Below are 27,217 nucleotides of genomic sequence, written 5' to 3'. Positions count from 1 at the left end.
CAGGGCTTTAAAAACAAGGAGGGACATGGGAAATGAAAGTGAATCTAGATATGTCCTCTCTTTCCTAATGAAGGTTTTCTTAATGAAAGAGGCAGGAAACTGAATTGAAACATCTGCTCCGGCGAGTGCCTATTGAAATGAAAGATGAAAAGCTGGGGCTCGTTTGTGATGTGATGTGGAGGAGAGAGGGCGGAGAACGGAAACACAAAGGCGAATGGCTTTCTTAAATAACATCATTATTTATTGCATGTGTCTATAAAGAATCAATACAATCTAAAGCAATGAACTAAGTTTAAATTATCATCTCTTAGTAGCATCACAATATGCAAGATATGAAATATTCACAATGAAAGACACAGCAAGATAAGCCCATATCGTAACCTTTAGATGCTGAATAAAAACTTGAAACATTATCCAAATGCAAAACACTGCTCAAAACACCAAGAGGCTTGATTAGCAAAAAACAAACAGCAAAAAAGTTTTCATTTCAAATTTGGAGAGAAAAAAAAATGCACAAACAGCAAAAAAATCAGATTTTAAGGATTAACAAACATTATTAACAGTATTTATACATTTGGTACGTCTTGTAAACTAATTTTCAAAAGTGTAAATATTGCATATATGCCATTTGTGTTGTACCGAAGTAACAAGAATTAATTTTGTGAAGTATTGATGACTTCTCTTAAAATCCTTTTTATCAGAATTACAGCATTAGAAAATGTCCTCATAGTGGCATCCATTTAACAAGACTATCCCATGACAGTTTTAAAAAAATCTAAGCCAAACCATACTGGTTAGCCTATAACTTAATTAGTGCTTTTGTTGTATCAGAAAGTTCACTCAAACACATAATATGTACAGTACAAACAACATAAGTTATTTAACTTAACATCTCTCAAAGTTTCTCAGCGTTTGCTAAAATGTAATTTATCTTTCACTATTTACAGTGTACAGGCAACGGTTAAGTACCAGTGAATTCAAATGAATAAAGAGAGGCTTGTATCTGCGTCATAGTTTCGATTCAGTACCTCTGCGTGTTTCGTTGATGTTGTTGCAGTTGCTGGGGGGTGTTTTGTCGGGTTGTGTGTTCCCAAGCCCGGAACACAGCATGTACTACATTCAATGTGTCTTGTGTTACAATCTGGAAAGTTTGTAAGTGCAAGACCATGCATTAGCTCTGGCGTGTCCCGCCTGGCTCTCTCTTAGCTCAAAGTGGTTTCAAGCTATCGAGCGGCTCATTAAACAGCCAGTCTGACTGCGTCATACATCGCCCGGCGCTGCCTGCACCTGCCAGCCAACCATGTGGTGTGACAGCGCTCCGCAAAGAGGCATCAGGTGAGAAAACTTAAGATTCTGAGCTGTCAAGTTACTTTGTATAAATAACTTCAAACATTCATGTCCTCCGTCCCTTTTCCTGACAGGTCATAACTTCCTGCAGGGTGTGTGGGTGTGCAGGATATCACAGGTGAACCGTGGCTGAGTAGGTAAAGTGTATAAAGGTGCCGAGACTTGGGCTCAGACAGGCCACAGATCTGGTGGTCAGGTCCAGTTGGACCTGGTTCATGCTGCAATGTTTGGATGTGTGACACCTGCATGCACGGGTTACGCAATGCAATGTCAGGTATTCCTCTAAAAGTCCTCTGGGTATTCTGTTCGCGTGTGAATCCTCCATTTCAGGCATATTAATAAATATATTACTCTGGATCTTTAATACATAATCCTGTCATAAATGTAAGATGGGGAGAGGAAAGAACTTAATCTCAGAGAGGCCGTCTCTCATTTTCGGCTTTGATGAACATTCAGTCTGTAAGATGATCGGTTCAATCTTTGATATAATGCGTGTTTATAGGTCCAAACTTAAAAAGGTCCATCAGATTGGGGCTGATGGCTTGAGTAAGGCTTTGGATTGGTGATTTTTTTTAAAAAAACAAAAAAAACATTCACCTCTGAAAATAAATATTTCATATATATTTATATTGTGTGAATTGGTACCAACCTGGGTTCAGCTGAGGTAGGTTTTTGATTTTTTATTTAGCAAAATGTTAACTTGGATTTTTAAATATGTTCATAAAGGACAGTTCTTTTTGCAGTACAATCTGTATACAAATTCACACACACACACACACTTCATTAAATGCATACATACATGATAAATAAATAAATAAATATATGTAATCTGTATGCATGAAAAGGGTTTTTGCGTGTATGTGTGTGCACACTTTGCTCTCCAGGTTTGGTTCACAGGTTTTTAGGTGAGAGGATCTACTGGCTGGAGCCAAAACACCAGTTGAAAGTGTAAGAATGGTAATAATAACAATAGTAAGAAGTAAAATAACGTTATACTGCAGAACAATTTTGCAGGCCTATGCACAGAGATAAATAGTAACCTATCTATGGTTAGAGTTAATAGTCTGTTTAAGTTCTTGTTATTTGTTAAGTAATCTAGTACAACACCAGCATTAGCGCCTGAATGTTTTGGTGCCGAGAAAAGCGGAGGGAAGATTTGGGGCAAGGGTCAAGTGTCCGTGTTGCCATGGTGATGGCCATCCCCGTGGCCATCGAAGGCGGCAAAGAGGTCAAAGGACATCGACTGCAGCGCATGGTCCAGCTGTCGCTGGGGCGACCTCATCACTCGGCTGCAGTGAAATCCTACGTTCACAGGAAAAAGAGGGAGGAGCCTTCATTCTGAAAGAAGAAGAAGAAGAAAGAAAAAACACAAGTGAGTTTCTTGTCATGTGATTTAAAGACATGAAGTTGAATCTAACTGAATGAGATTTGTTGGTCAATACTCCCCTCAGAAACGTGATTTAAGTGTGCGTACATACAGTATATGTGATTTATTATGGAGCAGTAGAGAAGGAGGGGGGGGGGGGGGGGTTCAAATGGATACCCCCACTGTTACCAAGTAAGGAAAAAGTGCTCTTCAAGCGGCTTGTGCGTGTGCGTGTGCGTGTGCGTGTGCGTGTGTGTGTGTGTGTAGGTGTGTGTGTGTGTGTGTGTGTTCCTCAGCTGGTAGACACTGAAGTGGCAGGTGCTTTCACAGCAAGGGAAAAACAGAGTGGCATTTAGCACTGTGCAGCTGACACAGAGCAGTCTCCAATGACGGCAAAAGATACAGCAACAACACTCCCACACAGCAACACACACAGACACACACACACACACACACACACACAGGTATTGTTGATTGCATACCTACAAAAGTCAAACAAACAAAAGAATGCCAGGTTCACTCCCACACACACACACAGCACAGCTGTGTGTTTTCACATACTATAAACCCTGGGTCTTCAGAGTGTCACATTTCTCCCAGTGGAAAGCTGTGCCGACCCTTGCCCCGGTGTACTTGTTTGTGAGGTTTCATTTGCATGCAGAGCTATCAAATGAGAGCGGAAGTCTTGGCTGACGCTGACACACACACACGCACACACACACACACACAAAGCCCCTCTACACGGCTGCATTTCTTCCCTCATTCGCCGTCTCCTCTCCCTCTTCCCCAGCCACGAACAAGAGCTGTTTTCACAAAGCTGGATGTGATGGTCATTCTCTAAAACAAACCTTTCATTCAGAGTCCTCACTATTACCCCCTCCTCAACTACTCCCTCCATAAACACACACACACACACACACACACATCTGTTCTCTGTCTTTGCCCTATACATACACGCTGTAAAGGAAAATCAGAGGCTGATGTCAATACTTGGGCTTTATAGACACTTGACCCAACACTTACTGATGTCCAAAACATCACAGTGGGTGGGGGAGGGGGGGGGGCACACACACATTGAATAGGCTGGTGCATTTCCACAGATCCGCAGGGATGTCTGATAAGCAAAAGTATGGAACCACCAGAGTTAACTTGAAAGTTAAAATAGTTAATTTTCCTCCTGAGGCAACCTGTGCTGGCTTAGCTCTGTATCTCCATTGAGACAGAAGAAAATAGAAACACTGAGGGTTGGAAGTGGTGGAAAAACCACAGTAACAGAATCAACCTGACAGAGAGGACTGGGAATGCAGTGAGGTCATGGGATCTGTGAGGTCCATAACAATCTGTGTGCGCGTGTGTGTGTGTGTGTGTTTCTGGAGGGGCTGGGCCAGGCATTGGCCTGTGGAGGAAGACACTTGGGTGAGAATGACTGCAACGTGCCGGGAAGGAGAACTGAATCACCAACGGCTGAGACTAGCAACCAGGTGCACATATAAACATTATTATTATTGTTGTATGAACAAGCAGTAGTGCAACAAGACAATGTGCCGTATGGGCACTCACCGCGCACACACACACACTGCTATTCAAACACATGCTGATCGGAGAAAAGAGTGGGCGGGCAGACAGATTTGGGGGGTGGGGTTTATAGAAGGGAGCAGTGGTCCAGCAGGGGGAATGAACCCAACGGCTCCTACCCCCTCCTCTTTTTGGAGCACATGCACACACCCCTCCCCTCCCCTCCCCCCCCCAGCAATCCACGTCTGTGGCCCCCTGTCCCAACCCACATACACACACATTCAAGCTCTGTTCATTATTTATTTAGATCTCACAGGCTAAATTTAGCCATGCTCCATTGAGGACTAGGACGCACACACAGGCATGTATTCGCAGCCTCTCTGGTGCTTCAGAGGCAGAGTAAACACGTCCCCGTGTCTGCTGATGCATTATCACCTGCTCGAGTAGTTCCGCGTTGTAAATTAATGAGCTTATGGGGAAACTTCCCCAACTGTATTTCTGAGCAGCAACAAAAGGAGGAGGCTCATCAGCTGTAAGGTCGAAAATGAGCTCCTGCAAGCAACAAAAGTGATGTTCCGAGCAGGTTTCCTCCTACGGATCAGCGGGCTCAGATGTGCTCTGTTTACATTCCTGCTGGCTCCTCCCTGATCTACAGCAGCGCTCCTATACGAACCAACACGGACTAAGTCTTCACCTCTGACCTCCCACACCTCTGTCTGAACCAGCAAAACAAAAACAACAACCACTGTTGACTCGGTTATCCTGCTGACTCATCCATATTCCAGATAATCCTTTCAATCTTATCTCATTTCTAAAACCTTTTTGCACTGACAGCGAGGCTTTTTAAAATGCTAAAGAACGAAGGGTTGCAACCGGCAACTGGTTATTTTCATTTTTCCCCGATTAATTACAAAAGCATTCGGTCTATAAAAAGTCAGAACATTGTGAAATAAACCAATCTCGGTTTCCATGAACCAATGGTGAATTGAAATGTTTTGTTTAGTCTGACCAACAGGGTAAAAACCCAAAGATTTTTAATATACTATCATCATGACCAAGAAAAGCAGCAAATCCTCCCAGTTGAGAGCTAATCCTATGCTTAACTATATAATACACCTCTATGGAGGAGGATTAATACAGTATCAGGGTCCAGAGAGATAGAAAAGAGTTTATGATGTGCTGGACTATTCATGAATGAAAAACTTCAAAATCGGCCTGAAGCCAGCGGACCTGTTGTGTGTACTATACGACATGTGCACTCCTGTCACACACAGAAGCTCTATCTCTTCCTCATCCTCTAGACAAAACAAGCCACTCAACAATGTCTAATCCTGAAGTGAATGTAATCCTTCTTAACGCCAAGCTAAATTGAGGATATGGATGGTTGACTTTTTTTCCCCCCATCGAGGACTGGAACATCCCGCCCTACTTTACTCAAAGAGTTATGTATCAGACGGCCAGGAGCGCTGTGTTTGTTTGTGTGTGTGTGTGTGAGTGTGTGTGTGTGTGTGTGTTTTTGTACCTGTAGGGGAGGGCTGTACAAAACAGGTGAGGACAAAGACTGAATGTTCCTGAAAATGTAATCAAATAATCAAGGTAATTGTTCTCGGCTTAAGACAGGCTGCACAAATAAAACCTAACCCTATTATTACACTAGAAAAGTGTACTTTCTACAGTACATACTGTGTATATATGGAGCTTTTCTGTCAAATATCAAACCTGAAAGACAAACATGTTTCTTCGGTTCCCTCTTGCATAAAAAAAAAAAAAGATTATTGTTTAGCAGCCAGCTCATGATTCACAACAAAAGACATTTCGAGGGCTGCAACTATAGGTATTATTTTCATTATTTGACCAATTAATTAGTGAAGCTGGAACCAGAGAAAGTTTGGATTTTTTGTTTGAAAAAGGATAAATCGGTCATCAGCAATGAGCTCTGAACACTTCAAATCAATCCTTCTAACCAGTTGGATATTAATTGTGCGTTATTGTTGTTGGCAGCGCGAGATAAACCAAGCAGCGAGAGGAGCGAGAGCCTCGTTAGTGTCGCTGATCAGATATGATTAGCTAATTGTTTAATGCACGGTTAAAGGCCTGTTGTGTGAAAAGCCAATGTCCACTGAGGTCAGATAACAACAGGAAAAACACAAGTGTGGAGAAGGTGTGTCTGTGTGTGGGTGGAGGGGGGAGGTGGGGGATATGGCTTCTTGAAACTGCCTTGCCACACCCCCCACCTTCTCCCTGTTGTTGTTGTGGCAGATGGTGGCCAGTCATTAGCGTATTGTCACTCTCCTCTGAAGGGCCTGATAACCAGTGAGCACTGCTTGGCAGGGCAGGTGCAAAACCCCTGACCCCCCCCCTACACCCACCGCCCCTCCGCCATCTGCTGATGGCTGCGTATATGTGCACACACACACACACACACACACAGGAGAGGAAGACACACAGACAAAGTGGGAATGAGTGTGTGTTTGGGGTGGTGGTGGTGAGGCAGTCTGGGCCCACAAATGAAAGGCATGGAGAGTGTGAGTCAGTCCTCTCCCCTGTCTGCACCGTTTAGCCAGAGAGAGATGCATTAGATAGACGAGGACCGTGGTGGGAAAAGAAGGCGATGGGAGGATGATAAAGCGGCTTCAATGGAGAAAAGAGAAGTGGCATGAGAGATTTACTCTAAAAGGAGAGGTGCGATGAGGACAGCCAGAGAATGGGAGTAAGAAGTCGTAAAAAAAAAAAAGAAAAAAATAGCACACAAGCCTCCCTGTTTGGCTTTTACCAGAGATGGCGGTGTGTGGATTTCTGGACAAGCCCCTATGACAATATCCTCCTCCTCCCCCCCCCGCGCTCGGAGTCTCTCTCACACACACACACACACACACACACAGCGCTAGTTCAAAGGTCAAGTAACTGACATTGTGGACAGGGCCAGAAGGCGTGCACTGAAAGCTAAACAGCCCCCCCCCCTCCTCTGCCCCATCACCCCCCCCCTCCCCCCCTCTCCCGGACCGCCATGTCAGGGCCAAAACCCAAACAACAACAGTGTAACCTCTCAACTAACGGACTCAACTATTCCTCGGCGAGCCATAAAAAAAACCTCCATAAACAGACAGACAGGCAGGATCTGCTCAGCAGCTGAGGAGCAGGGTCTCCCTTTCCTCTCCGTCTCTCCCCAAAAAAACGTCAGATGTCAAATAAGGACAGGGGATTTGACTTCCTCGTGTTCCTGTTTCAAACCGACGCACCGCATGGAACTATAGTTCAGTCGGTGAGAACAAGAGAATGTGGTAAAGCCTGCCATCTTGTAGTAAACCGTCATGCCATCTTTTTCCTCTCACACACACACACACACACACACGAGCAACAGAAGTGTATTTGTGTTTTGATGAGAGAGTATCAATGACATGCCACACTGGACACATCCCCGATCCGAGAGCAGGGTCATTCACTATTATGTACATGGGTATTTGTTTGTTAGGAAGGGCTTATGTAACGGAAATACAGTGGCAAAAGCCAACTCTCACCGGAATGATCTTTATCGCTTTCTGCTTTTCTTTTCTTCCTTTCCTTCTTACTCCTCCCCCCTCACTCTCTCCCCCTCCAGACGGCTCAATTGTCTACTTTGTTGTACATGAAAAACAAAACAAGTCATGCATCTTTCACCATTGTTCCTCAGCTCCCTCTCTCCTCCTCCTCCCCTGCTCTTGTAACCTTGGAGAAACGTCTCCATTGTGGTGCACAAATTCAATATTTCAGCCCTGTAACTGGACCTCAATAAGTGTGAGGGTTCACAAATACGTGTACAAGTCATACGTGTTTGTACGAAACATTAGAGAGTGCCCCCCTTTCTGTGTAAAACGTTTTCTTCAGGGTGTTTGTGAAGTTGCTCACAGTAAAAAAAAAAAAAAAAAAAGAATCCTCTAAACCCTCCTCTCTGAGTCCATCCCACCAGGATAGAAAAACAAGGGAGCATTCACCTCTCCCAGCAACCTTTGCACACTGCCCACATTCCAGTCCTGAAACCCAGTACCTGACAATTGATAAACAACTGACTCACTTGTTTTTCTGGGGAACACGATGACTTGCACCAAGCCCCACGCTGACTGCACTCAAGAGCATGAGAGCCGACAGAGACAGAGACAAAGAGAGACAACTTGGTTGTGAAACCACAAACACCAATTAAACTCTTGTATTTCACCATCAGGAACACTGCCCTTCTGACTCACGATGATCCCGACACAGTGTGTGTTTTCTGTTCGAAACAACAGCAACGTCTGACATGTCCCGGAAAACAACCCCCACCATCTAGAGATGCATGAACAGCCACTGACGCAACGGTGAACAAAATGATGGGAAAGGCAATGTTTTGATGGTAACTGCTCCTTCCCGCAAAGACACACATCATCATAAGAATTTCATTCTTCTTCTTATAAAAGATGCAATCAGTGGTTATAAAATGGGAAATAGAGACGTAGACTATGCTCTGCCTGTTTTAGATACTCCCATGTGCGCATCATGTGTAGTGCTGCATGCGTCACTGGATCAGACTAGTTGTTTTTTGAAATACTGACGTGGAATAAAACTGCGTCACTGAGGGGAGACCAGAGCAGACCATTCACACAACAGCAGCGTCAAGCGAGCCAGGATAAAGTAGAACAAGTCCGGCCACAGCTTTCAAAATAAAATGGTTGCAAAATAAAAATCCATTCAATTGCAGAGCGAGTCCTGTATTGAAATACACTTTTCTGTTTCTCTTCAAGGAGATCAGCTTTTATTTGGAAGGAAACATCCTTGTTCTCCGGTGCTTCTGCCACATTATCTCTAATGTCTATGCAGTTTTGACACGGATCAAAGACCATGCAAACAGCGTCGACCAGCCTTGAGATTCGTCGATGTGTCCTGGGTGTGACGAGTAGGTGACTAACCCTATCTAAACATCGCAGCCTACACCCAACAGCAATGCTCAAAAACAACTTTACTTCACTCTGCTCCCGTGGCCTTTCAGACTCAATTATGCCGTTCTAACACACAACATGTATGTAGCCTAACCACTGTTCATGTAAAACGGGCATGACTGTCATTTCATTAGCCTATACACTAAGACACTATAGAATATAATACCTCTGATTTGAACAGCAGTAAGACGTGTGATAATTAGTCTAATATAAAAGGGCAAGGTTCAAATAATGTGTGTATGTAGTCAGTGGGTTAAATCCATAGTCAGTGTTAAACACGTGGGCTAAACTGCAGACACACATATAAAGCTGTTTTGTCTCTGCGTGTTCGTTAAAAAAAAATCAACTTTGAATGAAAATTAGCTCAGAAGTGCTGCTTAGCCTATCTCTGCAGAGAAGAGTAGCCCTGAGGCGGATCTCTATCCTACTCCTAAGCCCTGGCACCACTCCCTTCATGAATGAAAGCCTGCTAAATGAATGAAGTTGTTTGGCATGTATGAAAACGCTCACCTTTCACAGCCGTGGCAGTCTCCTTGAATCCCATGGTGGCGTAGGGGCTGGTGTTGAACCCATTCATGCCCCCCTTGCAGCCACAGGCTGTCGTCTTGAACCTCAGGAGGCCATCGCAGCCCCCTAACCTGCATCCTCCAAGGTTTCCCTCCATCAAGTTTAAGGCAATGTAGTTCAGTCCATTTTGATAACCAGCTGACATCTCCCTGCACATGGGGCTGTTGCTGCCGTAGTCCTCGTCGGAACCCTCGGAGCTGCAAACAGTGTGGGATACATTCTCCACAGAGGCAGAGCTGTGTCGTTTGGTGTCGTGAGCAAAGGATGGGCACACTGGTGTGACAGTGGTGGTGGAGGAGAAGGTCTCAGAGCTGTGCCGCCGCCGCCCCTGAGGGTCAGCCCGGATCACTTTGGCCCCTCTGTGTGGATCCACAAGGGGGACAGATAACGAGGGACCCCCCAGGAGAAATGAGTCCACTTGCACAGGGGGCACCCCATTCACAATGCTGCTCTCGAGGCTGAGTCTCTGGACACAGGCAGTGGGGCTGGTGGGGAGGGGAACATCATCAGCGGTGCAGAGAGCAGGTAGAGGAGCAGGTGGACTGAAAGTCATCTCGGTGTAGTCATCCTTGACTGGAGCAGGCTGACACACCAGGCTCACCTGCTGTTGGAGAGGATATTTCTCTACCATCCCCCTCTTCTCTGCCTGTCTCTCTGTGCTTTTTTTCTCTTCTTCTTGGGCGTTCACCAGACTAGGGCAAGTCAAGACTTCAGGCGTGTGGCTTAGGCACCCTGCAGTGGGGGAACCCCTGGGTTGGTGTGAGCCACGGTGACCCGGGGAGCCGATGTCAATATTAGCATAGTCTGAGAGCGGAAGCGATCCCTTCTCTGCACACATTAAACTCACAGGAGACTCAGAGCTCGCCGACACTGTGGACGCCAGCAGGTTGTGAGTAGCACTACTAAAGTCTATCTTTATGTACTCTCCAGGGCTGCGTGGCTCTGAGGGAAGCGGGTGTTCGCTCATACATGGTAGTGTTCTGAGGGATTCCAGGGCCAGGCGGGTGGGCCGACACGCCCGACTCCGGTGTCCCAGACCTCCGTCTACCCGAGCCACTCTGAGAGGAGATAGGGCAGAGGAATGGGTGCTTGGTTCCCCCGGAGAGCTGCTGGCCACAGAGTCTCCTGGAGTGACAGGGCAATAGTTGGACTCCTCTTCTATCCGCTGTCTTTGTAAACACATCACCACATACTGGTCTTTGTCTGTGGACCCATTGCGCTGCAACTGGCCTTTCAGTGAGCGTGGTAGAGAGCTGTAAGAATAAGGCTGTTTGTGATGTTGCTGGGGGTGGGGATCTCCGCCTGGGGGACTGAGGATGTAGTCTGAGGGTGTGAGATACACCAGGGGGTCAACAGGAGACATGTTCAGGTACTCTCCATTGGTGAGCTTTCCATCAGTGCTCTCCACCGACATCTTGGTTCCGCACCACATCCGCATATAGCCGCTGTCCTCCAGAGAAACACTCCCAGGGGAGTCTGTCTGTGGGGCCTGCCCCGCTGAAGAGTGTGAACGGGGGTTGATGATCTGCTTTGGCGCAGAAACACACATGGGGCTCATGGGCATATAGAGGTCATGCTTGGACCATGATGTCTGTGGTGTCACACCTGGCATCATGGGCATATAGCCACTGTCACCTTGGAGACCGCCAACGCTGATCTGAACATCCCTGAAATCTTCAGGATGCACGCCTTTAGGGGAGGCAGTGTGACACCTCCGAGAAGACTGGCTTCCACTGGTGTAAGTGGCCCTCATAAGAGTATACTCATCCAGGGAGGCTGAAGATACTTGGGGGGGACCTCTCTGCTGGCGGGGGGTGGTGAGGGAGTACGTTCGCTTTCGGTAAGCCTTGTCCAGCTCCGCTAAGCGGCGGTAACCATTCTGCCGCTCCATCAACATGTAGCCATCAAGCTCACTGCCGTCCCGGGAGGGGGGGGTGTCAGCTTTGAGAGACTCGGGGGTGTTGCTGCGTAGGGTGAGCAGCAATCTCGGGTCCCGCGCGTCTGCAGGGCTGGAGCCATACTCCTCACATGATATGAAACCTGCATCACTGGGGGAGCCTGAGAAGGAGGCACTGCAGCTGGAGGGGCGAGGAGCACTAGTGTCTGGGTAGGAGGACAGATTCCCCAGGCTAGGGGTGGCTATGGGTGGGGTCGGAGACAGGGGCATAGACATGGACTTACTGTGCTGGAGGGAAGAAGATTCAAACGTCCGACAAGGGCGCATTGCAATGGTGTGAGATCTGGTCAGGAGGGTCCTGTGGACCCCTGGGCTTAGGGGGCTGCCAGTCACTGACATGGGGCGTGCCATGGTGCCATCGCCCTCGCTGGCCGTGCGTATTCGACAGGAGGACAATTTGCTCACAGGAGAGGTCATGGCCATGCTGTCAGTGCGCGACCGCCTGGGGAGCCCGGTCTGGCTGGGGGGCAGATTGTTCAGGTGCCTCCGTGTGGGGACAGATATGGGGTTTGAACCAGAGGACTGGCTCTTGCTGCGCGGACGGAATTCCGACAGCTCCTTCATGGCTTTCATCGCCTCCAAGATAGTTTCGTGGATATTTTGCGCCACCACAGAGTCGTCCGCCTGCATCCAAAACTCCCCCGGACCCGTGGCTGCAGATCGACCAACCTCAATGAAGAAAAAGCTGTCAGAATGGCCGCACCTCCGGATATTCATTAGCTGTAAAATGACGGAGGCAACCTCCGAGTTCAGCTTGACAAAGCTGATAGTCCGGCTGGAGAGACAGAGCCGGTACACTCCGATCAAATTTCTGCTTTGTCCCAAGCCTTTGGATTTCAGATTCACTTGCCATATCTCCTTGTAGGCGGCGGTAACCGGCGTTATTACACCGTAGCTCGCCTCGTCGAAGCCAACCAGCGAGGACGCAGAGTTGGACGCTGAGCCGTCGTATACTTTCCCCTCTGCCATTAAATCCGTCAGCACCCGGTACCAGCCCTCCTGTTCCTGCTCGTTTTCTGCCGCCACGGCAAAATACTCGTCCTTGGTATAAAGAGCAATAAGATATTTGTGTTTGGCGTCCGCTCTCTTGTTGATGTTGAGACAGCAGTCCAGAGGAATAACCCTCTTCGCGGCCGATTTGTTTTTCCATTTCTTCTCGCTCTCGTAGTACTCCAGCCGGGCAGGTAAACCTTCGCTCGGCTCTTTTAAAACGAAATAGCGCTTGTGTCCGTGTTTCTGCTTCTTTAGATATCCGCATTTCTTGATGTTGTTGTTCGCGTTTGTATTACTAGGCAAAGACGGAGGATCTCCCGTGTTTGGCGGACTCGCCATTCTCCTGTCCTTCGCTATCAGACACAATGCTTCCTCTCCTCGAGTTGCTAAAGAAACGACGCGCTTTATTTTAATCCTCTATTTCCAGAGCCGGTTGTGCGAGCGTTCGTCTTCTCCCACAGCTGAGCAATAAATAACACATGTCTGCCAGTGTCCGGACTGAGGAGGGGGAACAACATGTGACGTTCTACACATCCAGTCCTGTTGTAAAAAAAAAAAAAGAAAAGAAGAACGGAAAGGAGGAGAAAAAAATACACACATCGACAGTGGGCGGTGCGCACTCGGCTCATTGGGCTTATTGGTGGAAACAGGGTGAATGCTGGAGTGAGAGAGACGGAAAAAGCCCTCCTACTATCACTCTGCCCTCTTCCGACTAATTTGAGCGTAGTCAGCCAGGACTTTATTTATAGCAGCTCTGGTCCTGTGATCCAACATTTGACTGCTGTGATATTTGCTAATCTAAATTTAACAAACGAAATGTTCCGGGCCAAAAAAACCCTTTTTTTTTTGCGTCACCGATTTGAGGTGGATTACAAAACACATTAGAATGAATAGTAACCTGTATATGTGAGTATATGCGCAGAACAAATTAGCGAATAATTTTATTTTCAAACTTTGAATTTTTATTGTGCTTTTGTACTGAATGTTTCAAATATCGTGTCTTTTATTCGGACACCAAAATAAAAGACAAAACATTTGATTCCCATATAGTTTATTCTTATTTCTAGCGATGTTTTTCACAACCTTTGGACCATATTTAACATGTCTGCAGAGGGAGTCCTTGCAGTCCTCCCCAACTAATAAACAAGCATCGCCCAGCAAGAATGTCACCAGTTAAACACCTAGGACAATATTCGGGGAAGAGCTGATCTAATTCAGTGTGATTTATTGCGTATACGCAGTGACCCACTGAGTTAATCATGTTTGCCTGGAGCTCGAAAGAAACTCGGCTACCGTCCGTTTCCGATGACGGTGCGACACCTATAATTCAGCATGACAGCACGTGCTCAAAATATTTACGGTTACAGTAGGTTAACGCTTAATCTACAAGAAATAGACCTCCCCCTGTCAGTGAAACAGAGGAATGACTCAAATATGATTATAGTAAAAAGAAAAAAAACATGATGACGCAAATAAATTCTCCTAATCTTGATTGCGTCAACGTGCGTAATGATGAAATGCTGGAGCCAGCTGGGTACCGTGGTGCAGCAGTGATGAGAGTGTGTAACTGGCAGCCAATTGCCTTCTACTTCCTGAGGAAATGAGGTCGCCTCTTCCTTCCCTAACAGAGGTAAAACCGGCTGTAGGCCTCCAGTGTGTCCTGACATGTGGACAGTAAATGTAGAGGCTGCCATTGAAATCAAACTGAATCATGAACCGTAATTAATTGGGGATTAATCTACACTGCCAAGCACATTATCTGTCAATAATCAGTCATATCACTGCTGTGCCACTTATTAATTAATAGTTGCATGTCCCATGATGATAACGTGTTGAAAACTACCCCCACATCACACACACACACACACACACACACACAACCCCCCCCCCCCCACTTTATATCCCCATTTTCCTTCAGATCCCACAGTGCTGGCTCAGCATCAACCCACCCTGTTCTCAGCAGCAAGGTCGATTACCGTGGCCCGTGCAGGTCAATTATGCCACCTGAAGCAATGATTTGACTTCTGCCAGCATGAGAAAAGAATCAAATCAGGCAACGATCTCTTGTGATCCGTCCCTCAAATGACCTTCCTCTTACAGATTTGGTTCACGGGCAGTGATGAGTAGGTTTTGTGCTCTTTGCAGTTTGTTTTCTTTTCACAATTTGAGCGACTGTGTTTACCTCTGCCTTGCCTAAAGTGCTGCTAAGGCATATTGATATAAATAGATGTAACATGCCTAAACCTCCTAGGCTCAGATGTCTCCCTGTAGGATGAGGAGGGTTCCCTCTCTGTTGATATTAGGTTTCCCACATGACAGATGTGGGCTTGGATCTGAACTTTCACACCCAAACAACTGCTGCAGAATGACTATATTGAGAATGTGGTGCTTTATTTAACATTTACACCATCTACAGTTGCTTGAACCTCTGATAAATGACGAACAGATTGTCCCTGTGAGACGCATTTAAAGTCCATAACAGCTTGCCTTGTATAATACCATGATCGGATGGGAGATAAACAGAAACTGAGCGGGGGCAGTGACTCTTTCTTTTTGCATCACCCAGGAAGCATAAGAAATGCAAATCAGCTGTCTATAAAATACCAATAAGGTGGGCGATTGTCACATAAACTGTGCTGCTTGCAAACCCAATCTGGTTGTGTCTGTGATACGTCCTTGCCCTTTTCTTAGGTAACTACATGAATATTTATCACCCTCCAATTTACACAGCATGGTGCATTAATTTACAAGTTAATTAAACGGCCAGCTGAACCTGATTTACAGGGCTCTAAATGGGCCCTCTCATCGTCTCCTGGTATGAACCCATTAGGTCTTTATAGTTTTATTTATTTAGCGAAGGATAGAGGTGTGACTTTAAGGGTGCATCCTCTCAAAACAGATTGGCCCTTTTTACTCTTGATTTATTTCCTTCTCTAGTGCAAGATAAGTTAATGCTATGATTCAAAATGTGAGCAAACAATCAAATAAGGTTAAATAAGCTAAGTGTGAAAGATTGTCCTAATTCACTTGAAAGCTTGTGGCTTTGGAGACCTAATCTCATTCAGGGTCTTAAGGCTGGCCTTCATACACAAACAGCCTCGCCGGCTCCATTTGCTGAGTCACAAGCACATAATGTCTCACTCATCCACTGCACTGTCACTGTGTGCAACGATTAGTTAAATAAGCTTTCATAAAGCAGATTAGAATAGCCGATTTGATGGGATAAGATTAAGGATGAGCGGTAAAGATTAGGCTCAGTCAGCCACCGCCACATAAGGCCCTGTCAAATGAACAGAACAAACATGTATTGTTGGAATGCAAACATCACACACACTCAACCACCTCCTTAGTCATAGGCAAAACAGATTATAGCCGAAGCACGGGGTGTCTGATTCGTATTGTTGTGGCAGTGTTGTTTTGATGTTTGGGATCTGAATATCATCCTGTTTTCTCTTTATTGTCCTGAGTTGGGGATGTTTTGTGTTTTTAATTTATTTTTCAGGATTGTTGTGTCAGAGACTGAACTGATCAACCTTTGGTGCAATGGCGATTTATTCAGTTAACCCCAATGTCCTCTTTACGGTAATAGCTCAGACAATATATCAAGCTTGACGCTTCATTCATTTTTCTAATTTGACAAGAATTACTTATAAACATAATCTCTAACTGAGAACATGTTTTACCAGTCGCTACTGTAAAACACTGTTAAATACAATGGAAAATTGTATGTTCAGAATCTATGATTGGTGTTTTAACACTCTCCCAAATCCCAAATTTGTCTATTTGGATTTCTGTTATTATTAACTATATGTTAAGATTTCTAACATGGACCTCTCTGGGGTCTAACTGACCCAAACATAAGTAACATCACTATATAATAACATTTCTTTGTCTGTGAGTGGCTTTTCGGCAAACACAATAAAGTTATGCTTTTTAACACAACCGTTATAACATATAAAACATGAACTATTTCCTTATTTGTAGTAATAACAAGGGTTTATGGTCATTTTGATATGCAAGCAGAGTGTACGGCAAAGGAAAGGATCAGTACTAATCTACCTATTGGGTTTTAATTGGGTTAGGAGAAAACTAAATGTATTTATTTTGAATTATTATTAATATTAATACATTAATAATCCTTTACAAGGAAGTAAAGCTGATGTCAGATAAAATGACGTCACTCTGGAAGGAAGTATTACAGCTAACCATTTAAACTAATCCTATTCCTAGTTCTTAGTTAACATTTTTTGCATCGTTCCCTTCTAACCCTGTAATTTCTCAAACCCGACATTGAAACGAGGAAATGATAATGGAGGCTGTATTCTGTGCTCTTGAGCACACACGCTATGGATCGCTCCGTTCAATCTCATGTTGTCACCCATAATTGACTCAATTCTCTAATCAATACAGCAAACGTGAAATTGAAATTTCTCTTCTAGTTAATTTTTGCACTGATTGATCACAGGCGGGCTGACCTGGAGGAAAGACAGCGTGTGCTGATGGAGATCTTTGTGTTATTGGACATGCCTGCATTGAGCCACAGCACAAGTGATTACAGGTTTGATTACTTCAGTTAACCAACTCATTGGAATGGACATAATCTATTTTTGATTAATTTGAAAATTGGACACAGGGAACGCACGGCTGTGTAAAATGGTACAAGAAAGTCAATTATAGTTGCTGGGTTGTATTCAGTGCCCTAACTACATCATTGTATAACAGTTGTGCAAGTTTGATGAAGAACTGTGGAGATGCTGATATGTTTTACTCAACACAACACCTTTCTGTTCTGTGAAAATGTGACTCTTTACTGTCATCGCGACCGTATCTCTTCATAATGCGTCCATCTCTTTCTATCAATTTATTGTAAAGATACTCAAAAAGAACTTGGGCGCTCCCATTTTGCAGGTCACAGAGACAGATATGTATTTGATATGCTCATTAGAAGAGACGGGGAGACAAATCAGGCGGACACAGACGTAGCATGCTCAGTTGACCAGAAGAGAAACCAATGACGATATGTTTATGTCAGCTGAAGACACACACACACACACACACAACATATTTATTCATGAGCACGTCTTCCCCAACAAATTGCCCTCATGGCCACACAGAGAGACGCAACAATCTGACATCTTTGCTCTCTTCAGCTTTGATTAAATAGATGTGAATGCATATGATATGCAGGCTCCATAATACCATCACTAGTCATTTGTCATAATTATGCATTAAATGGTTTGATATAAATGACATTGATACATGAGCCCGCTCTCTGCCTTGGTCAAAACAGGAGTACATGACTGTGACAGAAAGAGTGCATGAAATATGAATCTCAAGTGTGTCTAATGTTCAAACAGAAGAATTTGGACATTTGAAGCTATCACAGGGTGGTTTCCTGATGACTGAGGATATGTACCAGCTTATTGATTATAGGGGGAAATGTAGGCAATGTCGGGAACAGGGTAGTGATAGTTGTATTTTTGTCCACTGCTGCATCCTTGATAATCTATGTGTAGATTTTTTTTTCTTTCTCAGAGTTAATCACACAGTCCACACAGCAGCAGAAGGAAGATTGAAGGAAGGTGGGTGGCATCTACAGTATTTAGGAGTAGGAGTGTGTAGGAAGTTATCCAGTCCTGCTTGTGTTTGTGTGTGTGTGTAGGTTAAGCAGGCATTCTCATTTTTTCTGTGATTGAGCCTCAACTGACCCGCTGATCTAACAATCATTCCTTTCTCCAAAACACACACACACACACACACACACACACACACACACACACACACACACACACACACACACACACACACACACACACACACACACACACACAAGTAAATACTCATCACTGTGTTTTGTGATTTGATTTGATTTGATTTGGTAAAGTAAACCAAAATTATGCAGTGGAGGGTAAATTAGGTAAATATGAACAATGTAGATACAAGTCCCTTTGGAGGACTACATTCTCTCGTCTAATATGTCTGCTGTATGTCCACCACAGACTAACAAACAACATTACTCGTAGCTGTGGCAAAACAAAGCACTGGAACATTTACTTAATGGAGGAAACCCTATTGAGATGCAGATTTCACTTTCAAGAATAAATAAACATTTGTAACTTAAAGGGCCAGTGTGTAGCATTTCTGAGGATCTATAAGCAGAAAATACAATATTCATAACTATGTTTTCATTTGTATATATTCACCCGAAACTAAGAATCTTTGTGTGTCCGTTTGCGTTTTTACGTTGCCTGAAAACCATCATACGCTTGTGAAACTGCGGTAACGTGAGCAACACAGTGCATAAACATGGTACTGCCAGCCGCCGCCTGACTTCCGTTGCTCCTAAAGTAGTGTTATTATGGTTAGGACAACGTTACCACTGTTTTGCACTCTGTGGCTCACGTTACCACTGTCTTGGAAAGGAAGGAGTGAGCGGAGGGGTATTCGGTTGGTTGCGATCTGCAACCACGCTGCTAGATGCCAGCAAATCCTACACACTGTCCCTTTAAGAAAGTGTAATTAAAATTAAAAAAACTTACAAAATAGCAAGTTACTGAATAACAATAATATACAATAAAACACAGTAAAACAACAGCAAACTTAAGAATAATAAATACATTATGGGACGTAAATTAATAAATAAAAAAACTGATTTCATGATGATATATAAAACACACTCAGTTAATAAAAAGTACATTCACAATATTTAGATTTAAATCTAGGAAATGCTAAGAAAACAGTAAAGGCATTCATAATTTGCACTTAAATGCATATTTGGTGTCAGAGCAGATTACAAGAGGACAGATTTGAATAGTTACCTAAAAGTGCGTCTATAAAGGGCCTGGGGTGGCTGCAGACCCTTAATAAATATGTTTCAGCACCACGAGTGCCCCCCTTACTAAATCTGGTGGTTGTTAGTTTCACTAGCTGTTGTACAACCAGTGGTACCTCAGCCAACAAATGAGCAGCAAGGAACAACAGGAATACATTGTACTTTACATCCTCCACTGCCACCAGTGACCCCTCTTAATAAACTGGTCAGACCAAACCTCTGGTGTCACATTCAGAGGTGATCAGGGGTGTAGCATGACTCCATGACCATCAGGGACCACCCAGTCAGATTTGTAATATTCTTAAACCTGTACGTTGACACACCTTAAGATACAGTTGATATTGCCCACAACTTGTTTTTGTAGTCAAAAACCCAAGACGAGGTACCAACAAACCACTTCTCTAGCTAAAAAATTCATATTCTTTTCTCTTTAACAGCAATGCTCCCTGTTTCCGACTAGGGAAGCCAAATCCAATTACCAATGGTCACCTGAGACACATTTTCTGCACTCCCCTTCGAGGAGTGAACTAGAATCCACCTTAACGGGCTGTAGATACAATCTTAATAAATACATGGTTTCAGGACACGGGATCTGAAGGATTCACAGAGGAAACAATAATGCAGGTCTCAGAGTTGTAAGGAACGCATTAGAGGGTCTATGTCGCGTCTTCACACTACTCCTTAACCATATGTCAGTTTCCATAAATCAGGCCGAGAGCCAGACGTAAAAACATGATAAAATGAGGAACATTGCCAGGCTATCACATTGTTCCACGTGAATTGCATGCTTGAGCAGCTGCTCTGTGTGATGGCCACAAGTTAAACAGACTGAATGAAAGTCTGTCCTTGTTTGTCAGTGCCACAGGATGTTTAAAAAAAAAACTATGACAACAATGGCAAACTGGTAAGATCAACACAACACTGGTTAAGTATGATCTCAGCGTTGGGGTCTCATGATGTTAAGGACCAGGGCTTGGTACAGCCTCACGCTGGTTTCTCTTGACGTCCCAACTACGTCACATTGAAGGTTAGATGATGAATGAAAGAGATGAATAAAGATGGCACAAAAGGACAGGAAGTAGAGAATTGCATAAAACCTTTCTAAGATGAGCTGTAATGGTGATGACTACAAATGAAGGACATCGCTATTGATATCGGCCCATAAAGCATTCCTTTTCCTATACACAATAGGAAAAGGAATGACTGAATAAAACACTGAATAATTTTTCTAAAGGGGTCTCAACCCTCCACAAAATTATTCTTTTTTATTATTATAATATGATCTATTCGGTCTAATAACATTTGGAAAATCTAGAAGAGCAGTATGATTAAATTATTTTATTCCATTCATGTGTGGGAGCTAGCAGGAAGTCAGCCAGCGGAGGCTTTTTTTTGGCATGTGAGCCCAGTGAGCAACTATTATGAGCAGGATACCATCTTTGATCATGGTATCCTGTTCTATTTAGCACATCCGTGGTTGTAGCAGCATACAATATAAAACTTCTCTGACAAGGACTGACACCAGAATGACATCACACAAGAGATTTCCCATGTTCTCAATCATAGGAAGACAGTTGACATATAGAACCTGTCTCTCGTTCGGCCTTCTTTGGAATGTGATGCACACTGGTGCATGCACAGGCATTCATATGTGTATTCACTGACATATGCACACTGTCAGTCACACACACTGCTATCAGAAGAGTTAATGGCTCATAAGAAATAGTTCATGGCAAAAACCTATGAGCAGTGGTTGAGGGTAATGCAAGTATTAGTGCCTGTGTGTGCGTGTGTGTGTGTTAATTCCTACTATAATGGTGCTATTGTATTAATATGAGAGACAATGGTGTTACAGTGCAGTAAATTCCACCATACATGTGTTCTGAGGTGTGTGTGTGTGTGTGTGTGTGTGTGTGTGTGGTGTGGTACTAATCTTACTGAAGACAGAAAAGAGAGCAAGAGAGGTCATAAAGTTAAGTTATGCATGTAGTGTAATCAGCCAATCAAATCTTATTAGATGTTGTAATTAGATGTTGATGACTCTTTGCCACAAATGAGGCGATGACACTCACTCAGGTCAAAGAGGGCTTTGCCCAACGAAAAGAGAATTACCAGTGACAGGGAACCAATTATGTGAGGTTTGTGCACAATGTTAATTCCCTCATAGAAAAACTCCTGCCTTATTGAGATCATGGAGTATGGTTGTTTGTCTAAAATTAGCCTTTGTATTTTTTGTATGTTTTCTAATGGTGCCAGGTTATTAACTTCTCTGATATACAACTTTAATTACATCCTGATCACATCTTGAAGTGCAATTGTACTTTATATGTCCAGCAATGTAGAAGTCTTTCACCAATGTGCCCATTCAGGTTGTATTGATTTGACTTCACACTGAAAAACAACACATTGCCTTAGTGGCCTACACTGCATCCAATGTTATTGCAACGTCCCTGGTTTGTATCGTTGAACTAGGATTACTATTCACTGTAGTCACAAAAGCAAAATGTGATCATAATGTATTCATCATCATTTCTTTTCATCACCGTCTATGATTTGCTGTACTTTCTCATTCGTCAGCGATGTATTGATGCGGACATTCTTGAATAAAGGCGGAAGCTCACCAGCTGGCCCCACAGCTATTTTGTTGGTTCTTAAATGAATCTGTCTTGTTTTATAATGGTTTAAAAATCTCATCAGTCAGGGTACATAAACTTCAAATAACATAAATAATTTGTTGAATGCCCCTCACATGCACACACAACAGCATCGTAATCACATTCATCTGAAGTGCAACATGCTACAAGTTAAAACATATCTAATAAATTGGACGTTGATAGGGGTTGTAATGAAAATCGATAGGGAGGCAAGGGGACACATGCACACAGATACACAGCTATACATAAAGACAAGGCCCCATGCCGCACACAGGCTCTACTAATGAAAGAATCCGTCATAATAGCATATCCCAGACACACTTACATACATAAAGACCTTCATCCGACACTCCAGAGAGAGCGTTCAAGCAAATCATTTGAAATACCAGAATATTTGCTTTGATGTAGCAAGTATAAGAATTATTGATATGAGCCCACCCTCTCTTGGCCGTGTGCAATTAAGGTAGAAGTGATAGGTGATATGTATGATCACTGGCTGCACTGCGCACACATACATAATGATTGCACCATGACATAAATATGTAATGAATACTACACTGAAATTAGAAGGATGGCGTATTATATCATTCTACCCTCTCCTTTCCTCGTCTTTCTCATATTTCAGTCCTGCTCCCCCATCATCTCTCCTCTCCTTCCTCCCTTCTATTTGTCAGAGGCCTGCAGCTCTTAAATATTTAACATTTCAGAATGTTCTGCGTCAATCTTCCTCTTTTACAGTAAATCAGACACATCTCCATCCTGAGAAAGTAGCGGCCTCTCGTCGCTTATCTTCATATAGTCTGGAAGATTCATCGGCGCATTTCTCTCCACATGTTTGAGCTGGTGCGGCGGATGGAGATCACAAGTGTATCATATAGTGGGATGAAATACTCTGTCTGCTTGCCCATCCATCAGTCAGAGGCTGGCTGTGTGGGTAGTGGCTAGAGGAGTAGTGGAGTGGTTTTGGCAAACACGGGGGTGGACGGATGTGAGGGGGTGGACTGATTGCCAGAGAACACAGGAAATGTCCTCCTCGTGTACTGGACACCCCCTGTGGGACAGATAGCTACGGTTGTCTGCATCCTGAATCAACAATATTGGAATGAAACATCTTCACTGAGCCATGATCAACTGTGTTTATGGTTTAGGGAGATGTCTAAATCGGAGCCCAGAATCCTTAACTTACTCAACCCAGTAAATTATGTTTTACTCCGCTGTATTTGATTACGTTTTAGTTCAATGCACTTAAATCTGGATGAATCCTTCCACAGACACTGAAACACTGACAGTACATGATGAGTCTGGTGATATTCAACATTTTCCCTGTTGCAAACAAAACCCATGAAAAGACCAAAAGCAACAATCAATTGATCCAAATAACAAGTGTTGTTTGTCTAGCCAGAGTTTATTATAGATTATTCCTCGCTGCAACGTGATCTCATCCCTACTTTTCATATTTTGCACCTTGGGCAGAAGCCCCCGGCATTTTGCGTTGTATATTGACACAGAAGATTTGCACGTGGTTAACACTGTGAAACGGTGTTGGTTAGGTTTAAACAATAACAAAATAAATGATGTTGATGGGTTCATTTTGGAGTTGGTTGAATGCCCAGTGCACCTCACACAGATGCTAAAAGATGCCTTGTGCACTGGTATCAAGATGCAGAGGGCCACTGCCCAAGTGTCAAAATGTGATGCCCTGTGAGTGAGAACAGGCTGCTATGTGCCATATACACGGTGCATTGGGTGTCATCCTCCTCTGTAACGATTAACATGGGCACTGTAGTTTATTTGAGTCAATCTCACATAAACATGTAAACAGTGTTAGGGCTGCTCAGCTGTCCTTCTCACAGCCCCAGCGGCCTTCGCTTGCCTTGTCGAAGCCTTACCGTACACCTGCCATGCCTCTTTAGTAGTTTTCTTTCTACAAGAGACTTTGATCCTTACTCAGGCAAACAGGCTGTATGTTGAGCCATTCAGACCACACTATATATTCACACTAGTTCTCAATATGCGGATGTCATATATCTGAGTTTTAAACATTTAGATATATTTAAACAAATAGATATAACCGATGGTGCTGTTATAAAAAATCAAACTCCAACACCTTGATCATCATAACGGGAACTTCCACCTAAAAAAGAACAGTATAGGCCCTACAAGTCTTTATTTTTAATATTATCTCTGTGCATACACATCTCCTGCTTTCCTACAGACCTTGATTAAGTGTTGCAATTTATAAATATTTTTTTAAACATATAGCATCAACTCAGGAAAGGTAGTTTTGGTATTATGGCATGCTGCTAGCAATGCCCTTGGTAGCTTTATTCTTAAAGACACTCTCTGTTCAACATTACTGAGCAATGGGTATTATATGATTTTATACCTTTTTTAAGACTTATTATATATCCAGCAGTGCGAAAAATAGGAACAAGCTAGAGAGAATCATTAAGTTCTTGATAATTTACTCAATAATGAATCCTTGGTTTAATTTAGATGACCAATTGATTAAGATGAAGCCTAATTGTGCATACATTAAGCACAACTAAATTTCAGATATAATGATTTTGTTAGACAATTAAGAGAGGAGCGCACTGAATAATGAATCCCTGTCTGAGGGTTTGACTTGAGGGGGCAGGGAGCTGGAGGAACATGGCGTTGAGGTTTTGTTCCTATACCGCAATACTGAAAAATGTCTGTCGCCATTCAGTGTGACTGACGCTGTAGCAGAGCTCTTCATTTACATACATTTACATACCCACATTTCACTGGTGCCATTCTCTGTTTAATGGGGTTTTAAAAAGATTGTAAGAGTGAGGACTAGTTAATGAATACCTTACAGATACAAACATCATGCTACTGAGCATGAACCCATGTGTGTATGTGGTCATGTGTATGCGCGTGAGCCAATGTATATTCGCGCACACGTGCGGTTCACAGTGTGGGTTGAAAAAAAAAGTGAGTTCAATCTGCGTGAAGAAAAAATGTGGACGTACCCTACATGAGATTACATTCCAACCATAAATAATCAAAACACAGATGGCAGTGGAAATGCTAATAGCTATGGGTGAAAGAGGGATTAAACCTCCAGAAGCATGGTATAGAGGAACTGCTTTTGGTCAATGCATGGCTGCCCTTGTGTACAGAATAAATTATATGTTGAAAAGATATATAAGGGAGGATAATTAGACATACATTTGCATTTGGAGGCCTTTGGGATCTAAGAAATAATGGTCTTGCAGGTTGTGGCCTCGTGAGATGAGCCTTGACAGTGGTAGTGTGTGAGAGGAGCTTTTATATGCAAGAGATTGGGTGGGTGGCAATCTGAGCTTTCATGTGTGACGGTACTGAAATAGGAGAATTTACTGTACCACCGCCTTCCACGGTTTCACTTGTCTTCATCAGCAGCAATGCTTTTTCTTTAGTTACACGCTGTCAACCTTTAATACATACAGACTAGACACAGCAGGGGACTGTCAGCATCACTTCAGATCATTTGGGAACTCTCAGTCAGGAAAGGCTCACGGCTAATAATCAGGGCTCACATGCACCGGCAACAACAAAGTTGAGTCTTGCTTTATGAAATAATATGAACCTTTATATGAGATTAAAGGATCAGACATCTCCTCCACCCCTCCATTTATAACAGACACACAGGAGATTTGGAGATGGTTGTGTTGGTGACAGAGACTGTGACAAAAGACAGAAATGGACACATGAGGAGGACAGATGGACATAAATGAACAAACATCCGCCAGCAGTAGGAGACAAGCTAATCTAGGTCTAAAACTACAGTATGTAATTAATTGTTTGATTTCTACCTACATTAGTATTACGCCCAAAGCTAAGCAACATACCATTAGGTTATAGTTGACGTTAGATAAGCCCTGTTCTGGTCGGACGCATTCACTGCACGGGAGCTTGTCCTGGATACTGCTGGATCAGAGTTTAGGTTTGTGTTCGTGGTTTTATCCTGCTTTTAACAGCCACAGTCTCTTCAACAGTGAGACATTTTGAAAATATAAACTTTGAGGTCTACCTCTGTGTTGCATTACCGAGTACATTTTTTGTACAGTAACCGTTCAAATAGGGTTAGTTTGGAACGAACAACATTTTTATGACATTTTAGTTTATGATACTGTAGTTTCTCAGTTTCAGACAAATCAGCTGGAAACATTAAAAAGCACATTTTTAGCCAACTCACTGAATAAGCATTGATTAGCTTGCTACTGAGGATACAATTTGCGAGTGGCAGACTTAATTCTGGCCAACAAAATCAAAGGTGGTCGAACCAGAAGGACTACTTTTGTTTAGTTCAGAATTAAACCAAAGACCCGTTATTTTAAAGAATTCACACAAATTTCGAAGATAAATCTGGCATTTGAAGCTGCTGTAACCAAGAGGGGTAGGACTTTGAGACGGGTGTGATGTTCGGAAAAAGCTAATACAACCCATACAAACTACTTTGTTTATTAGGAGCAGGTGCGTGTGAGAGAGGGAAATGATAAGGACAACTGGGTCAGCGAGTGAATCCAATACTGGCAAACCATGTTGTTGCCACTATGTTGCTTTACATAACAGTTTGTCAGCTGATCGAGGAGCAGACGAGTCACCGACGGAGACTGTAAACATGGAAGTTTCCAGAGCTAAGTGAAAGGCCAAATGCTTCCCTTATCTCTCTGTGGAGGGGCTCACAATAACGCTCTTATTAGCTTTCCCCTCGCTGCCCACGATGATGGAAAACACTCATGGCACACAAATATAAACGGTTGTAGACACACACGCGATACACAAGCAGAAGGTGACCAAGAAGGGGAAAGTCTCTCGAGCTCTGTGACATCCTTCACACATGCTGTCGCCATAGGGCTCCGTGTGTGTGATTTTGCATTTAATCTGGAGTCGCCCTGAGACATTGAAGGACAGTCACGCTCCGTAATACTGTTGAGCCAGCATGTGTTGCCATGGTGTAAGCACATTTCTGATGTGTTCAGACCACTGCTGAAAAACAACTAGCTCCCATGAGGGTCCCCCCCCCCC

The 27,217-nt window shown here is 43.6% G+C and overlaps 1 protein-coding gene across 1 annotated transcript; it reads right to left on the bottom strand.

Annotated features, from left to right (window-relative positions):
- Positions 1-307: 307 nt before the first annotated feature.
- On the bottom strand, positions 308-13,224 carry irs2b (insulin receptor substrate 2b). Its single transcript, XM_079169710.1, has 2 exons — positions 9,688-13,224; positions 308-2,685 (listed from the first exon to the last, which is right to left on the bottom strand). The coding sequence occupies exons 1-2, from the start codon at positions 13,031-13,033 to the stop codon at positions 2,681-2,683; spliced, it is 3,351 nt and encodes a 1,116-aa protein (XP_079025836.1). The 5' UTR covers positions 13,034-13,224; the 3' UTR covers positions 308-2,680.
- Between the last annotated feature and the right edge of the window lie 13,993 nt (positions 13,225-27,217).

Source organism: Pholis gunnellus (genome assembly GCF_910591455.1).
Source record: "Pholis gunnellus genome assembly, chromosome: 12".
Taxonomy (NCBI): domain Eukaryota; kingdom Metazoa; phylum Chordata; class Actinopteri; order Perciformes; family Pholidae; genus Pholis; species Pholis gunnellus.
The sequence above is the reverse complement of the archived record's forward strand: the minus strand, read 5'-3'. Positions and strand labels throughout refer to the sequence as shown.

What these genes read in the sequence shown, in the direction of transcription:
- irs2b (XM_079169710.1), bottom strand. Translation starts at nt 13,033, where the DNA reads ATGGCGAGTCCGCCAAACACGGGAGATCCTCCGTCTTTGCCTAGTAAT.